The sequence below is a fragment of the Salvelinus sp. IW2-2015 genome, linkage group LG26 (genome assembly GCF_002910315.2).
Source record: "Salvelinus sp. IW2-2015 linkage group LG26, ASM291031v2, whole genome shotgun sequence".
Taxonomy (NCBI): domain Eukaryota; kingdom Metazoa; phylum Chordata; class Actinopteri; order Salmoniformes; family Salmonidae; genus Salvelinus; species Salvelinus sp. IW2-2015.
In genome coordinates this window covers 42292294-42311952 of record NC_036866.1, presented here as the reverse complement: position 1 = coordinate 42311952, position 19659 = coordinate 42292294, and the positions used below count along the sequence as shown (strand labels likewise).

Here is a 19659-nt window from a genome sequence, read left to right as displayed (position 1 = left end):
TGTGTGTGTGTGTGTGTGTGTGTGTGTGTGTTGTGTTGTGGTCGTGTGGTGGTGTTGTGTGTGTGTGTGTGTGTGTGTGTGTGTGTGTGGGTGTGTGTGTGTGTGGTGTGTGGTGTGTGTGTGTGTGGTGTGTATAATATCGCGCAGGCCTATTGAGTCTACACTCTGTCAGGCTCTTAATTGTGAGTGCTACTCTGGTTTGTGTATGGTTGACTGAAGAACGTTGTCTGATGGTTGTGTTTTGGTTTGTTTCTGGTTCACAGAACGTTGCAGGTCCTGAGGAAGACGCTGAAACAGTCTTTCTCCAACTGTACAGTCATACTGTCAGAACACAGAGTGGAACCACTGCTGGAGTGCCAGTCCTTCCTGGTTAGCGTGCACACACACACCTATCTCCCTTTAAGCATTGGGTTACCCTTTGTTAACCGCCTATCTCTTCTATTAAAATAATTTAGGGCTCTATTAGCAAATAATGCATTCACGGTATAGTCTGCTCAATAGGAAATGACCTTTACATACATTCTTCAGCGATACAGATTGAATAGAGCAGTGTTTCCCAAKCCTGGTCCTCCAGTACCCCCAACGGTATTTTTATTGGAACCCTGGACAAGCACACCTGATTCAACTTGTCAACTAATCATCAAGCCCTCAATAGGTTGAATGAGGTGTGTTTGTCCAGGGCTACCGTGAAAATGTGTTCTGGTGAGGGTACTGGAGGAGGACCAGGGTTGGGGAACACTGGATAGAGCCCTTGGTATTTCCCTGTTGGAGTTGGAAGTGAGAATAGAGCACCAGCTTAAAAAAATAAATATCCTCCATTTCAGATCTTCTATCAGTGCATCCCCATTTGTTAGCCTCACTGTAAACAACACATTTGATTTACAGTGTCCCATGACTCATGGCATGGTGTCGGCTGTGCGTGTTGGTACACGCTCCCTGTACAAGTGACCTGTGTTTGTGTTCACACAAGCAGATAGCGTGACAATGCAGGCACAGTGGCATGATGCTGGGTGCTTGACACTGGAGCATCTTCAACATGTCATTCTATCCGCATTACACAACCTAGTGTCATTTTAACCCTTCGTTGTACCAAATCGTCCGTTTTACTGTGGTTTGCATAGGTTTGAGTGAAACAAGAGTTGAGTTTAACCCACTGAGCTATTGGAACCAACCAACTCATCTCTCCCTCCAGATGATCGAGGGCAGTTCTATGAAGAGGTATGACTCCATTCAGAAGCTGTTTAATGGGACCAGCCACCTGAAGCAGGCCATGAGTGCTGCTGAGCGCCTCAAACTCTTCCCCCTGCACCGCCTCAACTCCAGCAAGCGACCCCCTCAATCCCAGCAGCCCAAGATCACCGCCCTGCAGGAGGTGGCTGAGGACGAGGTCCAGAACACGCATCTTTAAGGAGCCCCGGATTAACTGGACGCCATTTTGTCTACTGGAATGCTCTTTCTCGATGAAACTCTCCTCGTTGCCTTGCATCCTCTCTCCTCGACTCCTTGTCAAAACACATTGGAAAAGTAGGCCTGAGGGACCTTGAACTTTCTCCTCCGATATGGTTGAGGAGGCAAGGAGATAGGTTGCAAGGAATCGTGGAAAGATGCGCTGCTGACTCATCCAAGTGCCTCTAGTCTAGATGATAAGAGTGTGAATGTGAGATGTGGTCGGTCCTTATTGGTACACGCAGGGCTCTGTTCAATCAAAAGACACCATCCTGGTGTTTCCAGAGTGAGATTTGTTTCACTTTGAAAACATTGGAATGCCAGTTTTGTTTGAGTATATAAGGCCACACTTTTTAAGCAAGATTGTAAGAAGCATACTCAAAAGCTGCCTGTAAATACAGAGTAGGATGACATTGATCTGAGGTCAGTTTTGTTTCCCTCCCAATGGTTGTTAGGAGTTGGAAGGAAAAGTGTGCCGCAGGGCAACTTATATTCAAAGCTATAAATACACAAAACAGGAATGAATGGTGGGTGATGCTATGGACAAGTGTTTCTATTTGTATGCACTTTAAAGAAACCAGAGGCACTTTTTCATGGTAGGTTAATAGCAAGGAAAATAAATTATCAAATGCTGCATTCATTTTTTTTATTTTTTTTACGCTTTTTCAAATGTGATTTGTCAAGCTCCCTCTTGTACTTCTGGAATTTAAATATTTTTGTGTCCTTTCTGGTCTTTTTATTTGGCACATTGCTCCTTAGTGATATTAGACAACAGTTTTTATAACGATACGATAAAATATGGTACCGTGGTTACTGGTTAGACACCTTGAAATGTAACTGACTACAGCCAATTTTTTTGTGTAAGAAAAGCTCTTTCTTATTCATCGGAAAGAGACGCAGGTCCAAAAATGTATAAATTGTTTTGTTTTTCCATTAGAATATTCTGATTTCAAACAATTATATTTCCTGTAAAACGATTTTGATAAAAGACGAGGTCATTGGTAAGACAGCGTTTCTCAACTCCTGTCCTGAAGACCCCCTGTAAATGCAGGTGGTTTTCAATTCGAAAAATGTCTCTCATTAACTTGACCCAAGTTATAGAGAATTACACCTGCATTCTTAGAAGTGTTACCGCCTTCCCTTAGAAATTGTTTGTGAAGCCTCTATGTAGTGCTTCATAGTGCATTCATAAGCTGTTTGTTTTACATTCTCAGTTGAAGGTCCTACATACTGTACCCAGGCCAGTGGTCTGGTGTAAGAAGACATGAGGTGGACTGGTGGGGTTAACAGTGCAGTTTTAATGGTTGTTCTTAAAGGAAGCAGGACATTACTTCAGACAGCGATCATACAGATCAACACCAAAGGTTGACTAAAATATCTCCTGTACATTTATCAACAATGGCCATTCAAAATAACACTTTTCATWAAAAAAAACATGTTGAACAAAATAAAGCGAACAAACTATGCCGCTTTGAAATTTGTATCAGGCTCCACCTAGCGTATGGATTAATCGAACCATGACTCGTGGGCAGAATTGTGGGTAGTTTAAAGTATTTATTTATGGCTTACCYTCAAAAGCAAAAAATGTCCTGTGTTTGCAATTACATTTACTTATTGCCACATTCCATTCACTTTGAAACAAGTGAAAAGTTATGAACCAAATTCACATATTATTGTCATTACAAACATATGTACATGTTTTTTTTTTCTTCAGCTTTTGTTTTTGAGMTCTTACTGTACAAGCATAATACCACATACACCAATCTATATACCATTAAAGTTACTAATTCTTATTTACAAATATTTGGTAAAACCCTGATTAATTTCAACAGTATTTAAACCAACCTTGCAACTATTTAAACATAAAACACTTGAATATTAGAAAATACCTAATTGCAAAAACAACCTGTCTGCTTCTTTTCTTTGATCCAAAACACTTTCACCGCAAAAGGTAAATCCTGTCTTCTTTTTCTTCTGACACAATTCCCTGCGAAATGTCTCTTTTTTAAATGTATTTTTTTTTTTACTTCTTTCAATACTTAAATACTGTATAATATCATAAAACTATGGTCCCCAAGTACACAATTGTTATACAGTGTAACAAGTACGGATAACAAGTACAAATACTAAAAGGCCGTCGTAAAACCTAACTACAACATGGAGGGATATAACAGCGGAGAGGTGGGAGGAAAGGAAGGAAGGTGGAAGAGCAGGAAGTTCATCTACTACTTCATGTTGTTGTTGTTTTCATGCAGGTCTTGGTGTAGGATCCAAATGTCCTCGTGTTGTTGGTTGTTCTCGTTGACGTTGTTGTTGTGTCTGGTTGGGGCCTGCCTTGTTTTGCTGCTGCTTGGTTCAGTTCTGGTCGCGTTGCGGTTAGCGGTCATAGTGGGTGTTCGTGGTGCAATACTGCTGCTGTTGGCTCGTGGCTGCGGCCCCCTGCTGCTGGGGACGGGGAGCTGAGATTTGGGCCGGGACGCTGATCGCCTCTCGTTGCTAGGGGCGGGGCTGCCTGGGGCGGGGCTGGGAGTGGAGTGACGGCTGCCGGTCTGTAAAGGGGGAGACAGACAGACAGTTMGGAAACACTTACTCATCTCGCTACTGGGGGACCACCAGACAGTTCAGTTCTAGCCCTGCACGTGATGAGCTGAACTGAATAGGTGTGTTAGTGCTAGGCCTTTAATTAGAGCCTTTAAGCGCGGTTTGACTCACCGTCTGTGGTCGAGCGGTTGCTTCATGGTCGGTCTTCCGGCGGGGCGATTGTCCACTTGGAGAGCCAGAGAAGACAATGAAGTCCTCCTTGGACCGAGCAATCTGCAACGCAGGAAAAATACAGCCGGCGGAAAACGTCAACCTCATGGTGTGTGTGTATGAGAGAGAGAGAGAGAGAGAGAGAGCGAAAGTGAGAGAGCGAGAGAGTGAGCGTTACCTTGCTGATGTCTGGCTCTGACTTGCTGGAGCACATGGTCTGCAGCTCCCTGATCAGATCAGTCTCATCGTCAGAGCAGAGAGACAGACTCACAGGGTCCACATCTACAACACTGCCACCACACACACACACACACACACACAGTACAACCCCACACACACACACACACAGAGTACAGTACAACATCAGTACAATCCCACACACAGTACAATCCCACACAGCACAATCCCACACACACACACATACAGAGTACAGTACAACATCAGTACAACCCCACACACAGTACAGTACAATCCCGCACACAGTACAATCCCACACACAGTACAGTACAACCCCACACAGAGTACAGTACAATCCCACACACAGTACAATCCCACACACAGTACAGTACAACCCCACACAGAGTACAGTACAATCCCACACACAGTACAACATCAGTACAGTACAACAGTACGCACTCAGATAAAACTAGACACTGACCCCTGCTGGATGCTCTCAGCAATACTCTATTCTATCACGTGTCCTAGAGGCTTGAACACAGCATATCACATGATCTAAATAACATACTAGAGCCGGCGTCACATTAACCCATTTTACTGCAAAACATGAATAAATGGACACTTCCCAATAGTGTCAAATAAACATCTCAGGTTAACGGCACTCACCTTGGAGCGTTGCCGTTGGTGATAAAGCGGACATCCGTGTTGGACAATGACCCTGCGGGCAACAAAAGGACAACATGAATATCCGTTATGGCTATTCTAACWGGAATCGCAGGGGAAAACACCGCTTCATCATTACCTTCTCTGAGAGAACCTCCACAGGTCCAGTTGGAGGTGGGGCTCCCCTTCTTTCGTGGGCTGGTATTAGCTCGTCTCCACACGCCGCTGTCCCGCCCCTTCCTGCCACCACTTCCTTTACAGGAGCCAATGGCTGCGAGAGGGAAGGTCCCGCCTTGGAACTCCAACAGGTGCCTGTCAATCTCTGAAGAGGGAAAGACATTAACATTAGGTAGTATTACACTATTCTCTTTATCTACCTCCCGCCCAACCAGGCAAACAAGTAGCCAACCAGTCTACCTATCATCCATCCAAAAAAGATAAGACAAATACAATCCTGATTCACATTAGAAGGGGACAAACCCATTCAAGCAAGTCGAGCTGTACTGAGCTGGCCTGGTAACGCATCCACCATAGTTGCTGGACCCGCGCTGGAAATGACAACGTGAAAAGAACATACAGCGCAGTTCAGTTCAGTTCAGTTCAGTTCGGGTTTGGCCCTATAATGTGAATTTTTGCCTGGCTACCCATACACGTCGCTCGGGCCAACTGACGTTTCCCCTTCTTCCTCCCTCCCTGACGATTTCTAGAATGCAAAACACATTCTGACCGTTCTGATTGGTCCCAGAAACCGATGGCTTGGGCCAGAGCCGGCCTACATGATGACATGATCAACTTTGAGACACTGATTGGTTAGAGTTGTTGGAAACAATCCAATGGCTGATGAATTTGCTTCGTACAACGGCCCTCATTTTGAAGTCTCACAAATGACTTCTAGGATGGCAGTTTCCGAGTGAACGCATGTAGCGTCCCATAGTGCAGCGTCAGGGTGAGTTGTCAGGCAATAGTGAAGTGTGTACCCACCGTGACGTGGCAGTGGGCATCCCTGCAGGACGGCCTTGTTTAACAGGATGCTGAGGGCAGCCTTGACCACCGCCTGCTGGCCCGAGCTCAGGCACAGGTTGCTAGGCGACACCCGCTGGCCGGAGGAGCGCTTTACCGTCACCCGGGAGACGATGGATTCCTCCACGCGAGGGACCACCACCATGTTCCACAGCCGGGCCAGCCACCTGGAGGAACACACGGGGAAAGAAATACAGAAACAACACAGAATATTGCTGCTCCCCTATCACCTTAGTTTGCTTCAGAAACACACACAGTCAAACATAGTCTAACTTAAATTAAGCTTCAAACATAAGTTTGCACACAGCATACTTGACGATGGCCTGTGTGTTGTTTGGCACCACGGGGCAGGAGAGGAATAGCTGGGGTCCTAGCAGGGCCTCGTGGGTCCCCAGGCGGGACAGACAGGCATTCAGCTGCTGCCACACACAGCTCACCCAGCACACCGTCCTCTCCAGCAGGCCCTCAGGAGCCTGACCACTGCTACCCCCCTGCGTCTGGAGAGAGAGAGTGTTAAGGGAAAGCCCAGCTTTCCAGAATATCACTATATTTCCAATCTTATCCGAGAAAGCCAAGATGGCTGGCCRCCACTTGCACGAGTAAGATGAATGATCTAAGGTCCGTTTTGTGTTTTCTGCCCTAGCGGATCGAGGTATGGATACAATGATTCTAGGTCTGTTCCTTAAGGGAGCAGTGTGTTCCTGTGACTGACCTTGTGGAGCAGCTTCCTGCGGAGGTGCCTTCCCAGAAGGCCGTGCAGCGGCTCCGAGTCCCAGCGCAGCGTTACCCAGCGGAAGTGCTGTTGGAGGCGGAGCTCTGAGCCCTTGAGGCGGGACTTGGACAGCGTGCCAATCAGAAAACCTCCCTCCTGAAAGTGGTGCGGGCCCATCTGGCCTGTTGGGTGGATGATGATTGGGGGGGGGGGGGGGGATAGTTAGACACATGTTCATTCTGTCATCTATTCATTCCTTTATTAATCCATTCATTCTTTCACTCCCTCACAGTTCATCCGCTCACTCACACACTCGCTGGTTCACTCGCCCCCCCCCCCCCACACATATACTCTCATTTATTTATTCATTCAGTCGGCCAGTCTATATCCAGTGGGCCTCACCGTGGAGTAGGTAGGCCGTGCCACGGTTCTCCAGGCCTTCACACAGGTCTCCCAGCAGCTCAGTCAGAGAGTGGGCCTTCTCTAGTCCCTCCAACACCACCACCACACACCGCCCCACCCTACTACTACCGCTACACAGAGACACACCACCTACTGGGACCAGGAACCCTGCAGGGAGACGAGGGACAATTTGAATTTTGTATTTCATTGAACCTTTATTTTAGACAGAGAGTCATGTTGAAACCAAGGTCTCTTTTTCAAACGAGCCCTGTAAATCCAGAAAATACACACATCAAATACAGTGAGAAGTAGAGAGGGAAAAAAAGTGGGAAATCACAAGCTGTAGATTCTATAAACACAATCCAAGCTCCCTGAACAGAAACAAGGCAGGTATATCTATGTTGCTATATTATTAACTGGTTGGTTCGAGCCTTGAATGCTGATTGGATGACAGCCGTGGTATATCAGACCATATACCACGGGTATGACAAAACATTTATTTTTACTGCTCTAATTACGCTGGTTGCGTCCGGCCTAAGAACAGCTCTTAGCTGCGGTATATTGGCCATATACCACACCCCCTCGGGCCTTACTGCTTAAACACATAGAACAATCCAGTAAGGGTGGAATGTGATTTATATGCATTTACCACAAGTTATGAAGGTGTCCAACAGCTGTTGTTTAGTCAGACTCCTGTCTACCTCCACCCTGATGATGTCACAGGCCACACCCAACACTTCCTGCTTGGTCTTGATGCAGCGGGAGATCTGATTGGCTAGGTACTCCTGACAGCTCCCCTCCAGCCCGTGGAAGATAATGTTACGGTACTGTTCCACCTGAAGAGGGATGAGTGGAAGAGAATATAACAAAGTGACACACTAAGCTCCAAGCGGTTTGAGACACACTTAGGCAGAAATGGGGGACACAGGAACTCACAGTCACCACATTCTCATGCTAAAGGAGATGTGGCCAGTAGAGGGCATACTAACATGCATAAAAATACTAGACCCAAAATCCAAGTGACCTATTTTGGGAATCCATATAATGATATGAATATTCTTCTTCTCCTTTTTCTGTGTGTGTGTGTGTGTGTGTGTGTGTGTGTGTGTGTACCAGGCGGACGTAGTTCTGCAGCAGCTGAAGGGGGATAAGAGATTCCAGGGCCAGCTCATCCAGACACGACTCTGACAGACCTGTCAAGAAACGCAAAACCCACATGGAAATGAGCAATCATAACAGACACACACACACACACACACACACACACACACCCAGACGCATAGATATACGCAGGCAGACAGACACACACTTGAATATCCTCCTGAGAGTTTAACTGTGCTCTGAGCTTCAGATACGCTGTTTCAGTGTCAAAACTAGAGGAATCACCCCTGCGCTGTCAAAACACACTGTTCTAAACCGACTGGAAATGAGCCTGGCAATAGAGCTGACAACGTCATGAAAAGAACGATGCGCGCGCTTCAAAAGGGCAGAAGGCTGGATGGCCAGATGGCTAGGAATAATGACTAGAATCTGCCATGTGGGGACTCGTAGGTGGCTCGTTTCAGCTCGTTTTATCTTGTTCTTGATACCATGTCTTGTTTTGAGGTGTTTTGACTGACGTCACGTCTATGCTAATACGACAAAACATTTGCTAGCTAGCTAACCAACAAACTGTAARGATGTATTTGAGACAACAAGTGCTCATTGTGCAAATGTATCGATGGAGACAAAATATAGTCAACAGTCTAAGCCCACCCGGTCTGTTTCGCCCCATAGTTGCGTACGCGTCGGTTTTGTTGCTAAACAACCAACCCATCTATATAAACACAGCAGAAAGAGAAAAAGCTAGCTAAAGATTCCCTGGCAACGCGTCAATACACTGGCAGTGGGTGGACAGGGGCTCGATAGAGACACACACACACACACACACACACGGCAGAGGAGAAAAGAGAAGAGAAGAAAAAAGAAAAGAGAAGAGCTGTATTCCAAGATGATCAGGGTTGCCAGATTGGTACCTTTGAGTCTGATGGTGATGTGCTGGCTCAGTGGCTTCCTGACCAGGTCCCATGGAGACAGAGGCAGCTCCTGACCTGGTAACCACACAGTGTCACCTACAACAACAAGACAAAGTGACATGTTAACACTGCACTGAAGACACATACAATACAGGCTATACTAAAACGCACAGACATTTGCATACCAACAACAAATACAGCATACAAACGTCACCTAAAAATGACACACTGTAGCCATGTCTAGACAACTTTACGTCAACGTCACGTTCACACAGTTGATAATACGTTAAAGGTTCTGTAAGCACACACACGGTGTTGCGCCCACCCACGCACACACTCCCTCAGAGGTGAAAAGAAAGACGAACCCGAAACCCATTGAGGGCGCTGATCTCCACACAGAAATCAGACATTTCCCTGAATATGTCAAAATTCTCCCCCTCCCGCTCTCCTTCCTCCTCTATCTTTCCATACCTCATCCATAATGCATCCCCAGTCTCCACTGATCTCTTTCTCGCTTTCATCCCTCCCTTGACCGCAGATTCCCTTGCGCTCTCGTCCTTGAGTTTTTGGAAAAGCGGTTGCGTCGGCATAATTCCCACTGACGGTTTCACCTTGACGTGGTAAACAGAGGACAGACCCATTCGCCTTTCCTTTGTCTGAGCTCAGCCAGACAGCCTGGATTATCTGTCCCCTGGCTAGGCTAGACTTCACTACGTCGGTTCAGACCATGTACCAAGCCAATCATTCGTTAGTCTCTTGWGACAGACTTAACATTAACATGTTAAAAATGTAATAGTTGATTTGGTTCTCGGTGCCGAGATTAGTCATTCATAGTCGACGGGACACACGTTAGGGAGTTTGTCCTGACAATGTGACCGGGAAATTACCTCCTTGGAGTGTGTGTGTGTGTTCATTCTGGGCAGGCTCTGTGTGAATGTGGTGTGATGGGGCCAAGCTCAATTAGGCTCATGTTCCAGCCCTCTCCAGCTTGGCCCGATCACAACTTTGGACAGGACCCAGGGATGCGTGCCATCCAACAGAGCTGCAATGTGTGGTGGATGTGCGATACAGAAACAAAAGAGAGAGCGAGAGAGTGGGCGTGCATGTTTGCGTGTGTCTGTGTGAGTGTAACCTTTGCTAAACCAGCTGCAAAGCCAGGTGGCTGGAACGAGCCCTGATGTCAATAATCATCTATGAAGGAGTCAATTCATTCCAAAACGATTCATCCAACAGTCACTGAAATTCAGCTTTTAAGCTGTGAATGTGAATAAAACATAACTAAAGCCTACTGACAGTTACTCATAAGGGGACTCATCCTCACAAAAAACGTTTGTTACCTTTTATTTTACGGCCTGCTATTCATTTGCCATTTACTCCTAAATGTCCAAGTAAAATAGTTAAGATATAATTATGTGGAAATTGAGAAAGGGCCGGTGATTCACCTGCAGCTAATCAAATGCTCATCCAGAGGCGGCGCTCCTAGTGGACGGGGACTTTAATGCAGGGAAACTAACATCCATTTGACCTAATTTCTATCAGCATGTTACATGAGCAACCAGAGGGGGGGAAAAAATCATTATAGACCACCTTTACTCAACACACAGAGACGCATACAAAGCTCTCCCTCGTCCTCCATTTGGCAAATCTGACCATAAATCGAACCTCCTGATTCCTGCTTACAAGCAAAAACTAAAGCAGGAAGTACCAGTGACTCGTTCAATACGGAAGTGGTCAGATGACGTAGATGCTAAGCTACAGGACTGTTTTGCTAGCACATACTGGAATATGTTACTGGATTCTTCCGATGGCATTGAGGAGTACACCACATCAGTCAATGGCTTCATCAATAAGTGCATCGATGATGTCATCCCGTACGTACATACCCCAACCAGAAGCCATGGATTACAGGCAACATCCTCACTGAGCTAAAGGGTAGAACTGCCGCTTTCAAGGAGCGGGACTCCAACCCGGACGCTTATAAGAAATCCCGCTATGCCCAGTGACACGAGCCTACCAGACGTGCTAAATTACTTCTATGTGCGCTTCGAGGCAAGCAACACTGAAGCATGCATGAGAGCACCAGCTGTTCCCGATGACTGTGATCACGCTCTCCGTAGCCGATGTGAGTAAGACCTTTAAACAGGTCAACATTCACAAGGCCGCAGGGCCAGACGGATAACCAGGACGTGTACTCCGGGCATGCGCTGACCAACTGGCAAGTGTCTTCACTGACATTTTCAACCTGTCCCTGACCGAGTCTGTAATACCAACATGTTTCTAGCAGACCACCATAGTCCCTGTGCCCAAGAACACCAAGGTAACCTGCCTAAATGACTACCGACCCGTAGCACTCACATCTGTAGTCATGAAGTGCTTTGAAAGGCTGGTCATGGCTTACATCAACCCCATTATCCCAGAAACCCTAGACCCACTCCAATTTGCATACCATCCCAACAGATCCACAGATGACGCAATCTCTATTGCAGTCCACACTGCCCTTTCCCAACTGGACAAAAGGAACATCTATGTGAGAATGCTATTAATTGACTACAGCACAGCATTCAACACCATAGTGCCCTCAAAGCTCATAACTAAGCTAAGGACCCTGGGTCTAAATACCTCACTCTGCAACTGGATCCTGGACTTTGACGGGCCGCCCGCAGGTGGTAAGGGTAGGTAACAARACATCGGTCATGCTGATGCTCAACGCGGCGGCCCCTCAGGGGTGTGTGCTCAGTCCCCTCCAGTACTCCCTGTTCACCCATGACTGCATGGCCAAGCATGACTCCAACACCATTATTAAGTTTGCCGACGACACAACAGTGGTAGACCTGATCACCGACAACGATGAGACAGCCTATAGGGAGGAGGTCAAAGACCTGGKAGTGTGGTGCCAGGATAACAACCTCTCCCTCAGTGTGATCAAGACAAAGGAGATGACCATGGACTACAGGAAAAGAAGGGCAGAGCATGCCCCCATTCTCATCGACGGGGCTGTAGTGGAGGAGATGTCCACATCCCCAACAAACTGGCATGGTCCAAACACACCAAGACAGTTGTGAATAGGGCACGACAAAACCTATTCCCCCTCAGGAGACTGAAAAGATGTGGCATGGGTCCTCAGATCCTCAAAAAGTTCTACAGCTGCTCCATCGAGAGCATTCTGACTGGTTGCATCACCGCCTGGTATGGCAACTGCTCGGCCTCCGACCGCAAGGCACTACAGAGACTAGTGCGTATGGCCCAGTAAATCACTGTGGCCAAGCTTCCTGCAATCCTGGACCTCTATACCCGGCGGTGTCAGAGGAAGGCACTAGAAATTGCCAAAGACTCCAGCCACCCTAGTCATAGACTGTTTTCTCTGCTAACGCACACCAAGCGGTACCCGAGTGCCAAGTCTAGGTCCAAAAGGCTTCTTAACAGCTTCTACCCCCAAGCCATGACTCCTGAACAGCTAACCAGAACAGACCCCCCCATTTTTACACTGCTGCTACTCTCTGTTATTCTCTATGCATAGTCACTTTAACTCTACTTTCATGTACATATTACCTCAATTACCTCGACTAACCAGCGGCCCCACACACTGACTCTGTACCGGTACCCCTTGGATATAGCCTTGTTATGTGTAATTTATGTGTAATTTTTCATTTTTACTGTTTACTTCAGTTTATTTAGTAAATACTTTAACACTTGTTTTTTTCTTTAAACTGCATTGTTGTTTAAGTAAGCATTTCACTGTAAGGCCTACACCAGTTGTATTCGGCGCATGTGACAAATAACATTTGATTTGAAAACCATTTGTCTAAGAACCATACTTTCCATAGAGATTCCCCTGGAATGAACTCCTACTGTAATAGTGATTCATTGTTGAGAATAAGAGAGATTCATAAAAGCGATTCAGTTCAGCAGGGAGTCGATCGGTCTCCTGTTGGGTGCCATCCATTCCCTCATGCTGACTAAGGGAAATTTGAACTTGAACCCGGGGGGCGGTCGGGAGGCGTTCAGAGGCAGCAGGTGTTTGGAACATTGTCYCACAAAATAGGCCGCAACACCTCTGTAAACTTGGCTCAGGTTGGGAGATGTGGCTTAAAAAAACAGACAAGGCCCTGCATCGCTGCCTGCAACAGCAACCAGGTGCATGCTCTCTGTTTGGGATATCCTTTAGAGACAGCAGGCTAGGCTACACTTCGGTAAACATACCACTAGCTAAGGCAAGGTGTTAAAGTCATATCGGTATTTATTATAAGCTAACTAGTAAATCAATTGCACAACAACCATTACAGCTCCTTACCTATGAGGATGGAGGCCATGCTAGCGGGGGTCAGTCCCAGGTGTGTGTGTTGGTGGGTGTCATCTCTGGTGGGCTGGTTTGTGTGTTGGTGTGRGTTGGTGTCGCCACAGAGCAGCTGGAGGTGAGAGGTCAAGGCTTGGCCCAGGGCGTAGTTCAGCTCGGCCCAGCGCGTAGCCCGGTGAATACACACACCCCCCAGCACACTCACACACACCCCATCCTTCAACACCTCCAGTGGACACATGGGCTCTCCTGAGCCACTAGACTGGACACACACTAACACCCTGTAGGAGTCTYAGGGAGGGAGAGAGGGAGAGAGTGGGGCATAAAAGAACAATTAAAAAGAGAGAGGGGGAGGCAGAGAGAGATAATTCGTTTTACACTGAACAGAAATAGAAAAATGCAACATGTAAAGTGTTGGTCCCATGTTTCATGAGCTGAAACCAAGGATCGCAGAAATGTTCCACACGCACAAATTTGTTCACATCCCTGTTAGTGAGCATTTCTCCTTTGCCATGATAATCCATCCACCTGACAGGTGTGGCATACCGAGAAGCTGATTAAACGGCATGATCATTACACAGGTGCACCTTGTACTGGGGACAATAAAAGGCCACTGTAAAAGTGCAGTTGTGTCACAGCACAATGCAACAGATATCTAAGTTGAGGGAGCGTGCAATTGGCACGCTGACTGCAGGAATGTCCACTAGAGCTGTTGCCAGTGAATCGAATGTTAATTTCTCTCCATACGCCGCCTCCAACGTAGTTTTAGAGAATTTGGCAGTAGTGGGCATTGTGTCAAGAAGCAGTGCGGCTTGGATGGGTTGTGTTTCGGAGGACGCACGGCTCTATACCTTCGCCTCTCCCGAGTCCGTACAGGAGTTGCAGCGATGAAACAATTGGATACTACGAAATTGGGGAGAAAAAGGGGTAAAAAAAAACTAACTGCCAGAAACCATCTCAGGGAATCTCATCGGAGTGCTCGTCGTCCTCGCCAGGGTCTTCACCTGCAGTTCGGCAGTCATAATCGACTTCAGTGGGCAAATGCTCACCTTCGATGGCCACTGGCACGCTGGAGAAGTGTGCTCTTCACGGATGAATCCTGGTTTCAACTGTACTGGGCAGATGGCAGTCGTGTGGGCGAGCGGTTTACAGATGTCAGCGTTGTGGACAGTGCCCCATTGTGACATTGGGGTTATGGTACGGGCAGGCATAATTTATGGACAATTGCATTGSATTTCATCAATTTGAATGCACAGAGATACCCGGACGAGATCCTGAGGCCCATTGTCGTGCCACTCATCCTCCGCAATCACCTCATGTTTCAGCATGTTATTGCACGGCCCCATTTCGCAAGGATCGGTACACAATTCCTGAAAAATGTCCCAGCTCTTCCATGGCCTGCATACTCACCAGACATGTCACCCATTGAGCATATTTGGGATGCTCTGGATCGACGTGTACGACAGTGTGTTACAGTTTGCCGGAACCAAAAACAAGCGTGCAACCCCCTGGTGCTGGTACTCACATAGGTTCTCTAGTAAGTCTTTGCAGTCGTCGGTGGCAACGTCATGGATGGTGCGGTTCCACTTGTCCCTCCTCTCATGTCCTGGTCACTGTGGCTACACAACACCTCCAGGCAGTCCTGACAACGCACAAAACAGTATAATATATATTACACACACAGTTGAAGTCGGAAGTTTACATACACCTTAGCCAAATATATTTACACTTTTTTCACAATTCCTGACATTTAATCCGAGTAAAAGGTCCCTGTTTAGGGCAGTTAGGATCACCACTTTATTTTAAGAATGTGAAATGTCAGAATAATATTAGAGAGAATGATTTATTTCAGCTTGATTTCTTTCATCACATTCCCAGTGGGTCAGAAGTTTACATACACTATTAGTATTTGTAGCATTGCCTTTAAATTTTTTAACTTGGTGCAAATGTTTCAGGTAGCCTCCACAAGCTTCCCACAATAAGTTGGGTTAATTTTGGCCCATTCCTCCAGACAAGGCTGGTGAGTCAACTGAGTCAGGTTTGTAGACCTCCTTGCTCGCACACGCTTTTTCAGTTCTGCCCACACATTTTCTATGGGATTGAGGTCAGGGCTTGTGATGGCCACTCCAATTTTGCTGTCCTTAAGCCATTTTGCCACAACTTTGGAAGTATGCTTGGGGTCATTGTCTATTTGGAAGACCCATTTGCGACCAAGCTTAACTTCCTGACTGATGTCTTGAGATGTTGTTTCAATATATCCACATAATTTTCCTCCCTCATGATGCCATCTATTTTGTGAAGTGCACCAGTTCCTCCTGCAGCACAAAGCACCCACATTCATGATGCTGCCACCCCCGTGCTCTCACGGTTGGGATGGGTTCTTCGACTTGCAAGCCTCCCCCTTTTTCCTCCAAACATAACGATGGTCATTTATGGCCAAACAGTTCTATTTTTGTTTCATCAGACCAGAGGACATTTCTCCAAAAAGTACAATCTTTGTCCCCATGTGCAGTTGCAAAACCGTAGTCTGGCTTTTTACGGCGGTTTTGGAGAGGTGGCTTCTTCCTTGCTGAGCGGCCTTTCAGGTTATGTCGATATAGGACTCGTTTAACTGTGGATATAGATACTTTTGTGTCTGTTTCCTCCAGCATCTTCACAGGGTCCTTTGCTGTTGTTCTAGGATTGATTTGCCCTTTTTTTTTTTGAACAAAGTACGTTCATCTCTAGGATACAGAATGCGTCTTCTTCCTGAGCGGTATGACGGCTGCATGGTCCCATGGTGTTTATACTTGCGTACTATTGTTTGTACAGATGAATGTGGTACCTTCAGGCGTTTGGAAAGTGCTCCCAAGGATGAACCAGACTTGGAGGTCTACAATTTATTTTTGGCTGATATCTTTTGATATTCCCATGATGTCAAGCAAAGTGGCCCTGAGTTTGAAGGTAGGCCTTGAAATACATCCACAGGTACACCTTCAATTGACTCAAATGATGTCAATTAGCCTATCAGAAGCTTCTAAAGCCATGACAACATTTTCTGGAATTGTCCATTCTGTTTAAAGGCACAGTCAACTTAGTGTCTGTAAACTTCTGACCCACTGGAATTGTGATACAGTGAATTATAAGTTAAATAATCTGTCTGTAAACAATTGTTGGAAAAATGACTTGTGTCATGCACAAAGTAGATCTCCTAACCGACTTGCCAAAACTATAATTTGTTAACAAGAAATTTGTGGAGTGGCTGAAAAACAAGTTTTAATGACTCCAACCTAAGTGTATGTAAACTCCCGACTTCAACTGTACACACACACACAGCATTCGGGAAAGTATTCAGACTGCTTAAATTTTTCAACATTTTGTTACGATACAGCCTTATTCTAAAACGGATTAAATAAAATTCAGCAATCTACACACAATGCCCCATGACAAATAAAACAGAAATATCCTATTTACATAAGTATTCAGACCCTTTGCTATGAGACTCTATATTGAGCTCAGGTGCATCCTGTTTCCATTGATCATCCTTGATGTTTCTACAACTTGATTGGAGTCCACCTGTGGTCAAGTCAATTGATTGGACATGATTTGGAAAGACACACACCTGTCTATATAAGGTCCCACAGTTGACAGTGCATGCCAGAGCAAAAAACAAGCCATGAGGTCTTGAATTGGAAACACCAAGACTCTTCGTAGAGATGGCCACCCAGCCAAACTGAGCAATGAGGGGAGAAGGGCCTTGGTCAGGGAGGTGACCAAGAACCCGACAGAGCTCCAGAGTTCCTTTGTGGAGATGGGAGAACCTTCCAGAAGGACAACCATCTCTGCAGCACTCCACCAATCACGCCTTTATGGTAGAGTGGCTAGACGGAAGCCACTCCTCAGCAAAAAGGCACACAACAGCCTGCTTGTTTTGACAAAAAGGCACCTAAAGGACTCTCAGACCATGAGAAACAAGATTCTCTGGTCTGATGAAACCAAGATTGAACTCTTTGGCTTGAATGCCAAGCGTCATGTCTGGAGGAAACCTGGCACCATCCCTGCTGTGAAACATGGTGGTGGCAGCATCATGCCGTGGGGATGTTTTTCAGCGGCAGGGACTGGGAGACTCGTCAGGATCGAGGCAAAGATGGATGGAGCAAAGTACTGAGAGATCATTGATGAAAACCTGCTCCAGAGCCCTCAAGACCACAGACTGGGGCGAAGGTTCACCTTCCAACAGGACAACGACCCTAAGCACACAGCCAAGGCAACGCATGAGAGGCTTCGGGACAAGTCTCTGAATGTCCTTGAGTGGCCCAGCCGGAGTCCGGACTTGAACCCAATCAAACATCTCTGGTGAGACCTGAAAATAGCTGTGCAGCGACGCTCCCCATCCAACCTGACAGAGCTTGAGAGGATCTGCAGAGAAGAATGGGAGAAACTCCCCAAATACAGGGGTGCCAAGCTTGTAGCGTCATACCCAAGAAGACTCGATGCTGTATTCGCTGCCAAAGGTGCTTCAACAAAGTACTGAGTCTGAATACTTATGTAAATGTGATTTAATTTATTATAATTTTTTATATAAATTAGCAAACATTTCTAAAAAACAGTTTTTGCTTTGTCATTATGGGGTATTGTGTGTAGATTGAGGGGGGGACAATTTAATACACTTTAGAATATGGCTGTAACGTAACAAAATGTGGAAAAAGTCAAGCGTCTGAATACTTTCCGAAGGCACTGTATGTGTCTGTGTGAAGCAACATACAAACCCCGCCCACTTCAGGATTCCTCTTTCCAGTCTTTAAATCCCTGTTTATGTGCGGTGTAAATTAACTTGTCACAATTGTTGCTGGATTGATTCACATTTCAAAAGAGAACCAATGCATTCTCCAATTCTTGCTTGTACAAAGATCATTTTCCAATTGATTTTACGATGGCGCCAACGTCCGTTATGACTGCTCAAACATGTCGGTCCCCTTCAAAATGTCAAATGTGGATTTTGATCTACATAATTTACAACACCGACCCCTTGGACGGGGATTACACGCATAAAGACAATATTTATACCACAAGACCGAGGAGAAAGCGGTCTTTGCACAGGTGAGTGTTCCTTGTTTTTGTACAGTTTTTAAAAAGTTCAGATTTTATTCATTTGAAATGTTCACAAAGTAACTCACTACAATGGAAATCGCTCCCGAAAAGCAACGGCCCAATCGCATAAATAGGGCTCTTGATCTTGGACACAATGTAAACGATTTGTGCATTGGTCAATTCTAGAGAACCGTGTTTAGAGTATAAAACAGGGGGTATCATTTTCTTAAACATACTCTCCAACTAATGTTGAATATGCAAGAGGACTTTACAAAAACAATCATGAAATCCATGGTGAAAAATACAGGAGCTTAGGAGGTGGATTGTGAGGGGCTGGTACCTTTGAAAGATGCTGGTTTGATAGAGGGTCATTTCATGCAAGTGTATTTGTAAATGAGTTATTTTCAAACATTATTATTCTAACAATATCATTTAAAAAACACAAATAGGCCGTATATGGTTGAAAAATGTTAGCATGGGTCGTTTCAAATAATAGTTTTATTTATATTTGACAAAGTTGAAAACGGTATTTCCCATCCAAACTGGCGGATGACATTGACTTCTTGTCCGTCACGATACAATTATACAACGTGCTATAATTTAGTCAATATTTAATGGGGATTATATATTTTTTTATTCAGAAAATGTAAAGTATCTCGCTCCATAATGCAGCATTTAGTAGAACTGTGTTCGTGGGGGGGGGGGTGTGTGTGATTCTGCACAGCTACTATATGTGTAAGCATGTGCATTTTTGTTTGTCTCCAATTAACAAATTGAAAAATATGGTCAATGTGTCTATGTGCATACATACAGTAGGTCTACATTGCTGTGGGCTTACAGTACATGAGTCATGACCCAGTACCTTGAAGCCCCTGGCAGCAGCGATGTGTGCAGCGGTCCAGCCCTCACAGTTTGCCTGGTTCAGCAAGGTGCTGGATAGGATCGGGACCATGGCAGGACCAGGGTTATGGTCAGAGCTATGGCTGTGGTCAGGGTCATGGTGTGTGTGGTCAGGGGGAGGGTGGCAGAGGAGAAGCCGCAGAGTGTCCACATGTCCCGAGCTAACCGCTGCGTGGAGAGCCGTGCAGCTGTCCTGTGGATCACACACA

At 46.0% G+C, this 19659-nt stretch overlaps 2 protein-coding genes across 2 annotated transcripts in view; one reads left to right on the top strand and one right to left on the bottom strand.

The window, feature by feature from the left end:
* The window catches only part of cftr (CF transmembrane conductance regulator), a 43615-nt gene extending 41535 nt beyond the window's left edge, over nucleotides 1–2080 (top strand). The window contains 2 exon segments of the mRNA XM_070435309.1: nucleotides 264–369; nucleotides 1193–2080. Coding sequence (XP_070291410.1) covers nucleotides 264–369; nucleotides 1193–1408 — 322 coding nt within the window. The 3' untranslated portion in view covers nucleotides 1409–2080.
* A 644-nt stretch (nucleotides 2081–2724) lies between these two features.
* The window catches only part of LOC111952233 (cortactin-binding protein 2-like), a 35928-nt gene continuing 18993 nt past the window's right edge, over nucleotides 2725–19659 (bottom strand). Inside the window, 16 exon segments of the mRNA XM_070435033.1 lie at nucleotides 2725–3995; nucleotides 4159–4260; nucleotides 4376–4487; nucleotides 5041–5092; nucleotides 5177–5359; nucleotides 6019–6224; nucleotides 6370–6554; nucleotides 6770–6951; nucleotides 7172–7339; nucleotides 7821–8007; nucleotides 8285–8364; nucleotides 9187–9282; nucleotides 13478–13771; nucleotides 15006–15083; nucleotides 15086–15122; nucleotides 19413–19643. Coding sequence (XP_070291134.1) covers nucleotides 3672–3995; nucleotides 4159–4260; nucleotides 4376–4487; nucleotides 5041–5092; nucleotides 5177–5359; nucleotides 6019–6224; nucleotides 6370–6554; nucleotides 6770–6951; nucleotides 7172–7339; nucleotides 7821–8007; nucleotides 8285–8364; nucleotides 9187–9282; nucleotides 13478–13771; nucleotides 15006–15083; nucleotides 15086–15122; nucleotides 19413–19643 — 2517 coding nt within the window. The 3' untranslated portion in view covers nucleotides 2725–3671.